The sequence below is a fragment of the Thamnophis sirtalis genome, unplaced genomic scaffold (assembly GCF_051295495.1).
Source record: "Thamnophis sirtalis isolate CommonGarterSnake01/CBP01778 unplaced genomic scaffold, rThaSir2_p1.2 scaffold_12, whole genome shotgun sequence".
In the NCBI taxonomy this organism is placed as follows: domain Eukaryota; kingdom Metazoa; phylum Chordata; class Lepidosauria; order Squamata; family Natricidae; genus Thamnophis; species Thamnophis sirtalis.
Genome location: NW_028261392.1, coordinates 39,840,968 through 39,855,947, shown reverse-complemented (window position 1 = coordinate 39,855,947; position 14,980 = coordinate 39,840,968). Strand labels below are relative to the sequence as shown.

General features: G+C 33.9%; 1 protein-coding gene across 1 annotated transcript; it reads right to left on the bottom strand.

Moving 5' to 3' along the window:
* Positions 1–579: 579 nt before the first annotated feature.
* On the bottom strand, positions 580–12,841 carry XG (Xg glycoprotein (Xg blood group)). Its single transcript, XM_014052715.2, has 9 exons — positions 12,722–12,841; positions 7,872–7,910; positions 5,812–5,850; positions 5,229–5,294; positions 5,093–5,134; positions 4,164–4,220; positions 3,700–3,738; positions 2,513–2,635; positions 580–1,446 (listed from the first exon to the last, which is right to left on the bottom strand). The coding sequence occupies exons 1-9, from the start codon at positions 12,777–12,779 to the stop codon at positions 1,430–1,432; spliced, it is 480 nt and encodes a 159-aa protein (XP_013908190.1). The 5' UTR covers positions 12,780–12,841; the 3' UTR covers positions 580–1,429.
* Between the last annotated feature and the right edge of the window lie 2,139 nt (positions 12,842–14,980).

Genomic DNA, 14,980 nt, shown 5'->3' with positions numbered 1-14,980 from the left:
TCAAAGAAGTTAATTTAGCTATCCATCATCTTCCCCAAGCATTCCTTCATTGTAGGTGATTAAAGGGCCTCCTTCATGTTCTCATTTCAGACAAAGATTCAAAATATCTTTATACATTTTGGACAATTTCTTAGGTGACAGATACCAATTATATATCATTGGTCACTTAAAGTCATTTACATGAGATGGGCAGTGTATAAAAATAAAAATAAATAAATAAATACAATTTATCTTCAAGATTACAATGATAATGTAAATTTCAATCCTTCTAACCACATATCGTCCCACTGAACCAATTGTTTATTGGAACCAAAAAGTTTAGCCATTTTATCATACATTATTTCACTTGTATTTCTGGCTCATATTTCAACAAAGGTTTGTACATTTTAGTAATAACATGTTCCTCATTAGGACATAGTTCTGTTTCAAATGTAAATCTGGAGTCAAATTTAACTTTTAATTTAAATTTTACTTTTACAGTGATTTTACAGGAATATATCAGTGGAAAACAATATACATGATAATGTATTATATATTAGAAGTGAAGAAAGAAGGGGAAAAAATCCCCTTAAATAAAAAGGAAAAAAGATACACATATTCCATTGTATTCCTGACCTCCCTTTCCTGACCATCTCCTGTTAATATAATAACCCTTGTTCAGAACTTCATGAAGATGATCGCAATCTATGTTTATTTCTCAGCACCTGGTATTGTCTCACCAAATTAACATTTCAGCTAGTCACACTCCAAAGTAGGTGAACTATCCCTTGGCGTTTGAACAATATAGCATATAGCATCCATTTCTACATAAGGTTAAATGCTAAAAGGAATCTGGGTGCATAATTCTGACTGTTGGTGGTTTCAAGTAGCTAATGTAGGAAGATAACCAATCATGTTTGTTTCAATGAAATTTAATTTATAAAGTTAGAAAAGTACAGTATTTCCCTGAACACTGATGCAATATAGCTAAACTAGAGAGAAGACATGGTGTGCATCTGTCCACATTTCAGTGCATCTAAACCCCGCCCCCCATAGATTTTTAAGTAGTCCTGAAGATCTGAAAAAGGTACATAAAGAGTCTTAACTATAAACCAATGGCTCTACTGTATACCAAGAGTGAGATTGAGATTCTGATCGTTTGGATCCAATGATCTTAAACAAATGGAACATAACATGTTATTTACCTGTATGAACTGGGGGGGAAACCCACACAAAGTGAATTTTTTCTATTCATACAATGTAGGTGCAGTGTATATCATCAACCAATCTCTTGTTTTGAAATTTTTGTTCTTTGATTTTTATACACACAAACAAAATGCCTAATTATATAAAACCTTAGCAACAGTATCATAGGTATTACAGTTTGCAGTTCATTCATTTGTTGTTGATCTTGTGGAACTCAATATTTCTTAGATCATTTTTGAGTAGTTTAGGCAACTGCTCCACCTACAATATAAGTGTGTGTGTTAATGTTAAAAGAAAAGGTACTATGTCACAAATAATAATGCAACATATTACCAATAATATGCAACATATACCCCTGGATGCTTCAAGTGTGCTAGTTCAATCAAAAATATAATTTCTTGGTAAGAAAACAAATGGAAGAAATAATGGAATGAAATGGAAGGTACCGGTAATTAAGTCTGGCATATTTTTGGTGAATGAGAAAGACTAAGTGTATTGTAAGAAGCTTTTCTAGAAAACACCTTCACTCTCGAATAAAAATGCACTGTAATATAAACATACAAGAGAATAAGTAGCATTGATACAGTGAATCTGACTTCAAAGTAAATGCACAGGATTGTTTCAAAAGCCTTTAGGGATTGGACCTGTGCAAGATGGAGAAGTGTAAGATACGTTTGCCTTAGATTTCAGTCTAACAGAGCACCTGAAAGAGAACATGGTAATTTAAGGACTGTGATCCAATACATGCTCAAGAAGCTTAGCCATTCATTCAATCAAATGTCCTTACTGATGGTTCATATGATATCCGAAGCATATTTCTGATGCTAGTCAATTCTTAAAGGAGGCATATAAAACACTACTCAAACAGACAGACAAAAATTATAACTGGACAAAAGTATTCAAAATATAATTTACACAAAGAATAAAACAACATTCTTTACAGATGGATCTTTAAAATGAAGCTTTTATTTTTCTTAATAAGGCATTGTAATGTTACTGAATGAAATTTTATTATCTGTTTCAGTAGCAGAAGACGACTAAAAAAATAGTATTAGCATAGAAACTTGGTATTTTATCTTTTAGAAAACATTCATAGAAAAAGGCTAGCTTTTTATTCTTTTATTCTTTTATCTGTTCCGTCATAAAAGTAAGTGAAATGATTGATTGATCCCATTGGAAATACTGTAAGTCTTCCCTAATTGTTGTGAGAAGAGACCTGTCTCTAATGCAGTATGTATGTCCCATATATAATGAAGACATTCTCAAGTCTTATCTAAGCTGTGGCATCCAGTATTGATTTACAGACTTTATAACACTTAAAGCTTACCTCTTGGTTTAAAACAATATCTTTTCTGCTTATAAGCAGAATAGCCAGCTATGGCGCCAACAGTCAGTATCACAGCTACAGCAACAACAGGAGATGTAATCTGAGCTGTCGTAGCAGAATCAACTAAAGATGGGGAAAAAACAGTTATAATACCACTAGAGGTAGTCCTGGATGTAAGACTACAATTGAGTCCAAGATTTCTGTTGCTGAGTATTTCAGTTGTTTAAAATACGTTTTGCCCCATTGTGTGACCATTCTTGCCACAGCTATTAAGTGAATCACCACAGTTATTAAGTTAGTAACATGCTTGCTAAATGGATCTCGATTTCCCATTGACTTTGCTTATCAAAAGGCCACTAAAAGTGATCACATGATCTCGGGACACTGCAACCATCATAAATATGCACCGGTTGCCAAGCATCCAAATTTTGATCATCTGACGATATGACCATGTACAATGGTCATAAATATAAAAAATGGTCATAAATCATTTTTAAGTGCTGTTGTAACTTTGAACTGTCATTAAATGAATGGTTGTAAGTTGAGGACTACATGTATTATAATGAAATTTCTTCATCATTGCCCAAATCATGTAACTATCAATGAATTAGAATGTTGCTGTCATTTGGGATGGACAGAATGAAAAATATAAGAATGTTCCAACCCAAATGTTTGACTAGGTTTGATGGCAAGAAATTACTTTGTCTATCTTCAACTCAAACCCATTTTTCCCTGTTGATTTCTTTTCTTTTGGAATCAGTACATGAGAAACCAGAGGAAAATTACTGCAGCAACAGTTGGATTTCAACTGAAGACTGAAATAAAATGAAATAAATATGCTTCTATTTATCTGCCTAGTGAAAGGACTGAACTAAATTTTGTAAGCCTAGTAATTTTTGAAAAAAAATAAGGAAGTACATTGGGATAAGGCTGGGGGAGTAGAAACAACAATATGGATTGGCTCCAAATCTGATCATTTCAACTATTTTCCATCAAAAATTAATTTTTTTCCAACTATTCCAACTAAGTGGTCCTCAGCTACTTCCAGACTAGAAATCCCCAGTTACCTTTTCTTTTAAAGGCACTTAATAAAGTATACTTAAAAATACAGTATTTACTATTTACATATTTTGACTCTTAATGACCACACAGACAAAAAAATTAATAACACAAAAGCAAACTCTTACCCATATTTCCATCTTGACCAGAAGTTTGCTCTTTCTCACCTAAGATAGAGTAAATAACATGGTTATTTCAAGAACAAAAGCATTTTTTTAAAAACCCACACTACCAGTACTACAAGTACCAACAACAATGTATTATAGAAAACATATTCTCAAAATAGAGAATAGATGGAATGAAAAATAATGTATGGAGGCCTGCTAACCTGTTTCACAGATTGGGACCCAAGGACATAAGTGCAGCATTCATGTGACAATATAAGAAAGCATGTGTGTAATTTCAATGACACTGGGCATCACTTCTGAGCATTCCATTTCATCAGTATGATACCTTAGTGATAATATGTTATGATCTGTTTATATATTAAAAAGCAGGCTAAAAAATAATAATGAGAAATCTTCCAATTAAATTACTTTGCCAGAGAAAGTAGATCAACATGAGTCAGCTGGAAAAAAAATCTATACATTACCTGCTGGGTGTGGAGCTAAAGGTTTTCCATCATTGAGATCTAGGTCATTAAAACCACCTAAAAAATAAAATTAATTGTTTTAGTACTCTTTTCTCTTTCTTTCAGACTGTCCTTTTATCCTTCTTGAAGATTTCAGAATCACATCAGTGGGTGTACCAAAATTTATCTTGAAGTGCCTTGCAAATTGCTTGATGGCATTTGGTGAGGAAACTATTGATATCCAAAAAATATAAATGATCAAAAGCAGAGTCTTAAGCAATCATGCAGAATAGCAAAGCAGATTCCTATGCATGAACTAAAATGAAAGTCAGGTAAGATAACTTTGCAAGGAAGCAGCACCAAAGGAAATTGTTGTGGCCTTGTTTCACAACTCGGGTCTTTCCAGGTCATGGAAATTCCTGCAGCCAACTGCCACTCAGATTTTCTTGCATAGACATTCACATTTCACATGGGTGCTATTCAATCTCAGGAGCAGTTTAGCTCAACTTTACATCCTATTCCCTTTATGCGATGACATATATCTACTTTATAATCTAATTAATATAGATAATATGAACAATACTTTCTTTAAAATACTAAAAATTAAATTAGAAGTGCTGATCAATATGTTCCAATAATATTGACGTATGGATTTAAATGAAAAGGATAGAAAGGTAGTAAATACCATGTTTCCCTGAAAATAAGACAGGGTCATTTTCTTTTGACCCCAAAATAAGAACTTGGCCTTATTTCAGAGAGGTCTTATTATTTTTGAGGTGCAGGAGGCAGCAAGCATGGTCACCTCATGGCTGCTGCTATGTTGCAATATTTTCAGGGGAGGGTCTATTTTAGCACATGCGCTCAAAAGCCCAATTGGGCTTATTATCTGGGGAAGTCTTATTTTGGGGGAAACAGATATTTCAAAACTTAACAACAAAATGAAATCTTACCAGTTCCAATGCTGCCACCACCGCCACCATTAAAGGAATTTCCTAAATCAACATATTACAAATCAATAAACACAGTCAAACCAGTGAAAAGAAAAATATTATGAATGGATATAAATAACACAAATCCCATTCTTACCACCATTTCCATTATTATCTGAATATGGTCTAAGGTCAGGATATAAGTTAGGTCGAGGTTTGTTACCTAGGATAAATATTTCCAGATATAAAGTAAATCTCTTTTCATAGATTTTATTTCTTTAGGAACAATAAACATGTCTTTAATCTATTCTTCCCCCAAAGAACACCTTGGATTAAATGCCAAGTATTATTCTTGTTAGCAATACTGGAAGATTATTTTTTATCTTTGCTTACCTTATAATAACAATTAGGAATGGGCAATTGATGGAAAGGGGCAGGAAGAAATGACATTCATTTTTAAGAATTAAGCAGGAGTTGCACTCTGGAGAAGCCAGCAAACCACTCCAGAAAGGGTTACAATGTCTAAACCAGCAGCAATTACCACCTCTGGCTGGCCCCAGAGTGGGGTGGGAATGGAGATTTTGCAGTATCCTTCCCCTGCCATGCCCACCAAGTCTCGCCCAAAGAACCGATAGTAAAAAAAAATGAATTTTACCACTGGGAAAGTTCAGTTGTAGTTTGACACAGAGAAAGCTTTAACATTGCGGTATTTATTTGATCAGCTGCAATTTAATGCTTACCCCCTGGTGGCTTTTTTGTTGGTTCAGAAGGCTTATCATCTAAGCAAAGTAAATGAACATTACTGTATTATTAAGATTATCAAAAAGGAGGCTTACATAAAAAAACTAGTTGTCAATTCTAAAACTCATTGTGATGTTGACAACACAATCCTATCTTCTCTTTACTGGAAATAAACCTTTAGAATTAGCCCAAGCTGGGCAACTGAACTCCTCTTCACTTTTAAGGCCCACTAAGTTACCAAGAACACATGTCTACTAGTAGCTATTAATACATAGAATTCATATTTGTTATTTTCAGGAGGCACAAAAATAAAAGGTATTTTAAGTTTCCAATATTCTTTACAAACTTATCAATGGTATTCTTAAAAATTGCTGAAAATCAAGCCAGAAAACACACTCTTGTCCTCTTTGGCTCTCTTAAGTAACTTTTTTTTAATGCAAAGAAAAGGTTGCTTATTCCCAAACTTACTCTGTGGGGTTGAGATGATTTTTATATGATTGCCTGTGCAAAAAGTTTCTTTCAAAGAGATGCAGTTTTTAGAACTTTTAATTTTTAAAAAATGACAAGAAACAAATACTGACTATCTCCATGTTCAATCAAAGGGAATTTAGCTTCAAGATATATTCAATTTCACAAATATTTTATCTCTAAGATTCCCTGGAAGTATATTTTCTGTATTTAATAACTGTTTCTAAATTAATGTACTCTATGTAGCATTGCTTTGTAAAGAATGTTATTAAACATGATATATTAAATATCACTCTCAAATAAGATACATATGAATATGAGTAGCAATAGCAATAGCAATAGCAATAGCAATAGTTAGACTTATATACCGCTCCATAGGGCTTTCAGCCCTCTCTAAGCGGTTTACAGAGTCAGCATATTGCCCCCAACAACAATCCAGGTCCTCATTTTACCCACCTCGGAAGGATGGAAGGCTGAGTCAACCTTGAGCCTAGTGGGATTTGAAGAGCCGAATTGCTGAACTGCAGTCAGCTGAAGTAGCCTGCAGTGCTGCATTTAACCACTGCGCCACCTCGGCTCGGAGTAAATATTTTTATAAAGAGGTATGTATTTATATTCTTTGGAAGCAAATGTGTATAGCTTACATTGGCTGATCTTGAAAAGTTAAAAAGGATGAGACATAGTTTATACCTGGCTATATTTGGGTGGTAACCTACTAAGAAAAAGCAGAACTTTAGCAGAGGTTTAGGCTAGATCACAATTTTTTAAACTTGGCAATTTTAAGATATATGGATTTCAACTCTCAGAATTCCACAGCTGGCTTCTAGGAGTTGAAGTCCACATATCTTAAAGTTGTCAAATTTGAAACACATTGGGCTAGATCAGGGGTGTCAAACTCGCATCGTCACGGAGTTGTCATGTAATGTATTGAGACTTCTTCCCCTTCACTAAACCAGCCATGGATGTGGCCAGCACGTGATACATCTGGCCCGTGGGCCATAAGTTTGACACCCTGACTAGATCACAGGTGTCCAACCTTTTGGCTTGCATAGACTACACTGAGTGAAGAAGAATTGTCTTGGGCCACACATAAAATATATAGTAGAGTTTATGTATATAAATATTGCTAAAGTAACATAATACTGTTATTAAACAATCTTGTAGGGCTGCATTACTAGATGTCCAGGACTACATGTTTAAAATTTTGTGACATATCAATGATATATAGCTTTTGCCATATCTAATTTTGCGGGAATACATTGTTTAAACAAAGACTCTAGTTGTAGTCATCCATCATTTTAATTTCCTAAGAATCGTTATAGGATCCCATGTGATGAAGCAGTACTGAAAATAATTAAGATGTTAAACACCGAGGCTTAAATTTGCAACATGTCACATCCTATTCATTTTTTAAAAATAAAAAAAATAATTTAAAAATCAATTCGGGAGGTCTAGTGGGCTTAAAAAGAAGTGTCTACTGGTGGCCATGAGAATAATATTGTCTACCTTCAACATAAACTGAAAGAGAATTCAGTTTAGTAAAAACATTTGCTTTGTTCAGTAACATGTTTTTATTTCTTAATATACTTACTTGGGTCAAGAGCATCTTTTAAGTCAAAATCGCCATCATCTTTCAAAAGAAACACAAACATTAAAGAGTTTAAAAACATTTGAGTCCCTTTTTTCTTGGCCTAATCAACTTGTTTATATTTCATATTCCATATGTTAGCATAAAACTCTTGATATGTTCCATACGGTCATTACATCTACATATTCTAATAGTATATATTGCTACAGTTGTTTGAAGATACTTTATGCTACCAGCAGCGATTACTGAAATGTTCATTAATGAGCGGAGTCCATGTTTCCATAGGGTGGCCTATAAAAATATTGCCATAATGTATATGGTAATATCTCATAGTTAGATTGATCGTGACATCCTTGATGTTAGGAATAATGCAAATGTTTTGTTGTTTACTCAGTTCCTGAATATAGTTTCTAATGGACGCTTTTTCCTTTTTTGCCCATCACCAGTCTTAAAATCTCATGTCCAAAAGATTTTAATCAATGGCAGATAAATTCACAACAACAAGTTCTATGAGCTTTCAATACCCAACAACTCAGTTATATGAATATTGCACAGATACATCATGTAGAATACATTGGAGACATCTGAAATAAGCAGCTGAAATTCACTGCAAATTCAATTTTTACTGAGCAAAAAAATAAACTTTCTAATTATGGATTCTGGTGAGAAAATATCCACTATATTTTTTCCAAAAAGAATTACACCTTATTTTTTTGTGACAAGTCATGTGCATGATTGATGGACCCAGTGTGGCATTCTGTAATGACAGTGTGATTGAGGTTAGGAGTTTGTAGAGCTGTGAGGGAGAAAAGATATCTGATTTGTGTAAGAAAGAAACTCCAAAGAAATATTTCTCAATCGGCTTGAATACAATATAAATTGAAGTCAGGAGAGGTTTTTGCAGGCCTTCAAGATTCTGTAAGAATCCCTTAATCCCATTAAAATTCTAGATAGTCTTTTTCCAAGGGCTAACTATCTGTCAGCACAATGATTTCAGTTGTATTATGAACATGTAGCAAGACTGTATCAGAGACTGGCCTATTCCTATGTAGCCACCATGTCAAGTGTGACCCCAATGTTCTACTGTATGAACATGTTTGCCAGTTGATTAAACTTTGGCTCGGCTGCTGCATTAAAGAAAAGTGCAAACTTCTGACATTGTGAGATGAATGGTGTCTTATTGGTTCAATGTTTACTCTTCTTCTCAGAACCCTCTACCAAGTTCCTCTGCCCCAAATTAAAGTCAGGACATCATTGTGTTTTCCACTATATCCTCTTTTCCAGTCAGTCTGAAGAACCTCTTTGTCATTTGCCCAACACTATCACTCTGCCTTTCCCCACCTCCACTGTCCTTATTTTATAAATTGTTTTCTTATTGCAAAAGCAAATGCAAGAAAAGGATCAGAACGGATCAAGGAAATACTGTTTGGAGATTTATTTATTTATTTATTTATTTATTTATTTATTTATTTATTATTTATTTATTTATTTATTATTTATTTATTTATTTATTTATTTGCTAGTTGAATGATATATTGGTCTATTTAGACTTCTTACTCAACACCAAGGGGACAGCACTCACAAGTTGGCATGAATAAGGCTCATAAGAAATGGGATGGGCAAAAATGATTATTGTACCCAACTCAGAGACAAAGAGCATTGGTTACTGGGCTGAGAGAAGATTGGGCAGTACAATAATCTGGAATTGAATCCTTGAAAAAAGTGTTAAGTGAACAACGAATGTCACTGACTCTTCATAATTAACTGTGGAGAAAGTTGCTGCATAGGACACCACCAATAACAGTGCAGTTCTTCCCTATTAGAAAGCAATAATGGGCTAGAATTGTAGCATGAAGAGATAAAAATACATAAATAATGGATAATGGGCTCTGGAAAAAATGAGGAAGAAGAAAAAGTTGATGGTAAGTATGAAAAAAAAAGTTGTTATAAAACACTGACACTGTGAAAAACTGGTCTAGTTAAAAGAAACTGCAGGTTTAAAATGGGTTAAAGTGACAATCAAGCAGTCAAGTACCAAAACTGAAATGGATTATGGAAATGTGGAAGGAATATATGGTCACTGTGGTGTAAATTGGGAGGGAAACAGAGGTGGTATTCACCTGATTCTCTCTGGTTCTGGTGATCTGGTAACGGCAACTGTGGGAGGTTCTGTCCCTCCCCCTGCCCCCCATCCCAACATAATGCATGAACGCTGTGCATTATGCATGTGCAGACGAGGCCCATGTGCTCACATTTGCGAACAGGTAGGGAAGGTAAGTAAATCCCACCTCTGGAGAGAAAGCGAATAAAATTTCTATGTAGATTTAGAAATTATTAGAGCAATCTTCGGCACAAATGAAATATGACCATCTATACTTATACAATATTTATTAATAACACTGACTTTATACTGTCTGAGTCATGCCTTTTTCTGATCTGTATCCAACAAATGAGACAGGGAGGGGGCATAGACATATCAATGTGGCATAGAAGCTTTAGAAATGAATTAATGTGAGTTTGTGACAATATAATTGACATTTTAAAAGTCAGGTTAATGTATTATTGTAAGAACTAATAATAAGAATGCTTTTAGCATTATCTTTATTAATCAAGATTGAATCAAGGACTGAGGGTGATAAATAGAAGCAATATAGCAAATATGAATAGTATTTTTGAAATATGGCTCATATGCAGAAAAGGAAGGAAATGGAAGTTCCCTAACAAACATACACCATTTATTATGTTTTATATTAATAATTATCACAAAGAATGCATCTGATAAAGCACACTGTTTGTATATAGAGCTGTCTCTGCATGTGAATTCATAATTGTAGTTACATAAAGAGGCAACTCCCAATGCAATTACTTTGGAACAAGAAAGTCCACATACCTGACTTAATAAGTGTTATGCTTAAAGGCTGAAACTTTTAGAAATAAGAATCTAGATTCACTTGGCTGCACAGTGCAGATTGCTTTTTACCAAATTCACATTAACTTCTTTAACATTCACTTCTTTAACATTCACTTCTTTAACATTCCCATTCCTCATTCTTATCCAATGCAAAGAGAACCAGTTGCAATACTTTTCCAGTAATATTTTTTTCCTTCAGCTTAGAAAAAAAAGGGCTTTCGCTTTAGTAATTTAAACTTAGTGATTAAATATATTTCAGATTGTGTAGTTAAAGACATTTGATCAAAAACACCTGATGGATATTGCCAATCAAAGCCGTATGCTGAAATCAAATTTATACAATCAATCAATATTTATTATGGTCACAACCAGCAAATTTATACAAAGGTTAATACTTTTTAAATTCAGAAGTCACAGAGAAACATTTATTCAGAGATTTTTCCTAATATCTGGAGATTTTAATAATTTACTAAATTTGTCATATCTTCTATTAACAAAATTGTAGATGAGCAGGCTGACATGTCATCAGTTTGGCATCTTTGTGCTCCCGTTAGAGGCCTGTGGGAGCCCCTTGTGAATTCTGCCAATTTAATGCTAATTTATCTTGAACATTAATGGATGAGATTCTTACATATAGGTAGCATATAATAAATTTTTACTGTTTGAATTCAACTCTTGTTCCTGGTTATTTGTGTCTGACAAAATAACTACAAATTGTAATCAAGAGAAGACAGCCTTGGATTATTTCTTTTTCTATCATTGTAAATGGAAAAGCTATACCTTTGTTGAATGGAGAAGATACTACATATTACAGTTCTTAGTTATTATTTGAATAAAACTCTTATGATCATCTACTTGAGGTAAGTTTGTGGGAACTTAAAGTTCTATAATATCTGGAAAGGTACATTTGTTTTGGCACTTTTGTTTATGTCTATTAATTTGGACTATATTCCAAAGTTCTAATAAAAACTAAGCTCATTTTGTAAATTATATATGAATGTATTGTTATAATTCAGGAATCAACTTGATAATTTTAAGTAATGAATTTATCATGATGGGATTGTTTGTATTGTAAAATACAGTATCATCTTCAATATTTCAGTAGATAGTCTTACAATGAAATAAAACTAAATGAATATTGTCTGTACTAAATGTTTCCAACGATGATTTCTTAATTCATTTCAAACATATTCATAATTTCATAATTTAACAGATGTTCTGACATGCCATGTTAAAACATCATGAACTCTTATACTGAATATGTATACTTGTACAAGAAGGAAATAAAATGATCCCAACTAGTTAGAGATTTTATTTCTACAGAGGAAAATATCAGAGCAAGTTCTATTCATAGCTTTAAAAAAGGTGATAGTGGGCATCAAAAGTATTGAAAGTTTTTTCTCTTAGAACAGCACTATCTATGCAACCAAGATGATTTTTATCCTAAAAATATAAAATATAGCTGAAAGCTGTTTTAAAAATCAGTAGCATCCAATCATGCTTGCAGTTGTCTAGCTCCTATTTTTCTAAATACCTTGCTTGAAACTAGAAGATTAGAAATTGTTCTGTAATAGTGTGAACACAGGAACAAACGGCAGACCACTTTTTAAAAAAATTCCCAATTTATTTTAGTGATTTTCATTCAAAGCTTCACCTACATATAATTGTACATCTGAAGTCAGATATGGAAGGCATATGATCTCTGATAATAGTCTCGCTCAAGTATTGGTCAGTGGTCAACACATGCCATTGGTCATATTGATGCTATTGAGTTAAATTAATTAACATACAACTTGGTGTAAGTCAGTTTCTTACCAAACTTGGAATACATAAGTTGGTGTTATTATTTGAGTCTAAAATACTTTGCTTTAGAAAAACACTGAAATTATACCAATATTACAGATAGTATCCATCACTAAAACCAAAAAATCCAATAACTTACCTGCAAGAGTTAACAGAACATATCCAATGCACAAAAAAACAACTGGCAGCTTCACCATGATCTTCTGTCTTGGTTTTTATTTTTATAATTTGAAGTAAAGGTATTAGAACAAAAAAAAAATCTTAGTCAAGTATGTATCTGTCCAACCACAAATGCCATCAAATCTTGTAGATGCCTTAGATGTCCAATTAAAAGGGAAGGTGGGAACAAAACACAATCCAGTCACAAACTCTCTTAACATTTGGCAGCTGTTTAGTGCAACACCCACACATAGATGTTGCAAGAATCATCCCTTAATTAATACGTAGTAAGAGGCATTTACATTGAGAAAGTGGGAGGAATCAAACTGCTGGCAGCTGGAAGAGGCTGGATCAAAAATTTTCCTTACTCATCTCTTTTCAAAGGAAATTCCCAACCTTTGTCAAATTGTTTTCTAAGACTCAATAAAGACAAACTTGGTATGGTATAAAAAACATACACATACCTTGCACTCATCCTGAAGAGAATAATGTTGTATAGACTATTTCTATCAAATTCCTTGAAATTAGGAACTGTTGTTTTTATCGGAGATGTTTCATACGTAGAAAAATACTTCCTTTATTCATTAAATCAAGTATTAAATCTATTTTCTGTCCTTAAATATTGTAAAATACTTGGACGTCACTAGGTGAAGTTGTTTGATCAGTGCCAAAAGAGGCAAAGGAAACATGCTGAATTTCAAGAAGCCAGATCTTTCCCATACTGTATGTCTCACATTTCCAGTCAGCTGCAGACTCAAAAATCTGTAGAGCAGACCACAGAAAGTTGATCTAGAACAGGGGTTCTCAACCTGTGTTGGGATCCCTTTGGGGGTCGAACCTTTCACAGGGGTCCCCTAAGTCGCTACAGCGTATAAAGAAAACCTTTATAAGCTGTTCCATAGATGGCATCTCCCTCCAGCACGGCTCTCCAAAATGTTTAAAAATCTGGATCCAAATTGTTGGAAGTGTAAAAAAACACCAGGCACTTTTTATTATATGTGATGGACGTGCAATGAGGCAAAAAATTATTGGAAAACGATTCAATCATGGTTAGAACAAATGGTGGGAGACCAAATCTTGTTTAAACCAGAAATTTTTCTCCTAGGTATAATACCAGAGGGGTATAAGAAAGATACACTTTATTTAATTATTCATGTACTAACTGTGGCGTGATAACTTATGCACAATATTGGAAAAAAGAAAATACACCATCAGAGCTAGATATAATCAGAAAAGTGTTGGCCTGTGCGGAAGCAGATAGGCTCACTCTTGAACTTAAAAATAAAGGGGAATCAGAATATTTTGAAGTCTGGAATAGATTTTATGACTGGTATAAGACAAGGTGACAAGACTGGATCAAACTGTATATACTGTGATTGGACAGAAGGAATGATAATGTATTTAGCAGGCTAATTGTTAATAGTTGTGACTAGCTGTATATAATGTGAATGTATAGTCACTCTGATTTTGCGGTACTGCATTGTTTTAAATGTAAAAATAATAAAAAATATATTGAAAAAAAAAGAAAGTTGATCTAGAACAGGGGTTCTCAACCTGTGGGTCGGCACCCCTTTGGGGGTCGAATCTTTCACAGGAGTCCCCTAAGTCCATCGGAAAACACGTATTTGCGATGGTCTTAGGAACCGAGACACCAATTTTATGGTTGGGGGTCACCACAACATGAGGAACTGTATTAAAGGGTCGCGGCATTGGGAAGGTTGAGAACCACTGATCTAGAAGTTTAGAGCTGCTGAATTATGTAGCTGCTGAATAATGTAGCAGTTGTAAGGCTCCAGGCCTAGTTAGTGCTTCATATAGGCATGTAGCCCAGAGTTAAATAGACAAATGTAATCTGCACAATGGCCAGTATTTTACTGATTTATACTTATACGGCATACAAGTAATCTTTGATTTACAGCCATTTTTTCTAATATAATTTGATTTGCTTATTTGCACCCTATGACTATTATTAAGTGCTGTACCTTATGATTCTTGACAAATGTATCTTTTCTTTTATGTACACTGAGAGCATATGCACCAAGAAATATTCCTTGCGTGTCCAATCACACTTGGCCAATAAAAAATGATATTCTATTTGTTTAATGACCATTCAAAATTATGGCCACCGAAGAGTCTTGCGACCATTTTCACATTTATGGCCATTACAATATTCCCATGGTCACATAATAAAAATTTGGATGCTTGCAAGTATAGCATGTATTTATGATCTTTGCAGTGT

Bases quoted from the DNA above. Each gene is read 5' to 3' on its own strand.
- XG (XM_014052715.2), bottom strand. From the start codon at position 12,779: ATGGTGAAGCTGCCAGTTGTTTTTTTGTGCATTGGATATGTTCTGTTA. The intron at 5,851-7,871 runs GTAAGTATATTA...TACTTTGCTTAG, and splicing joins AAAAGATGCTCTTGACCCAA to ATGATAAGCCTTCTGAACCA. The intron at 4,221-5,092 runs GTAAGATTTCAT...TTTATTTTTTAG, and splicing joins TGGTGGCAGCATTGGAACTG to GTGGTTTTAATGACCTAGAT.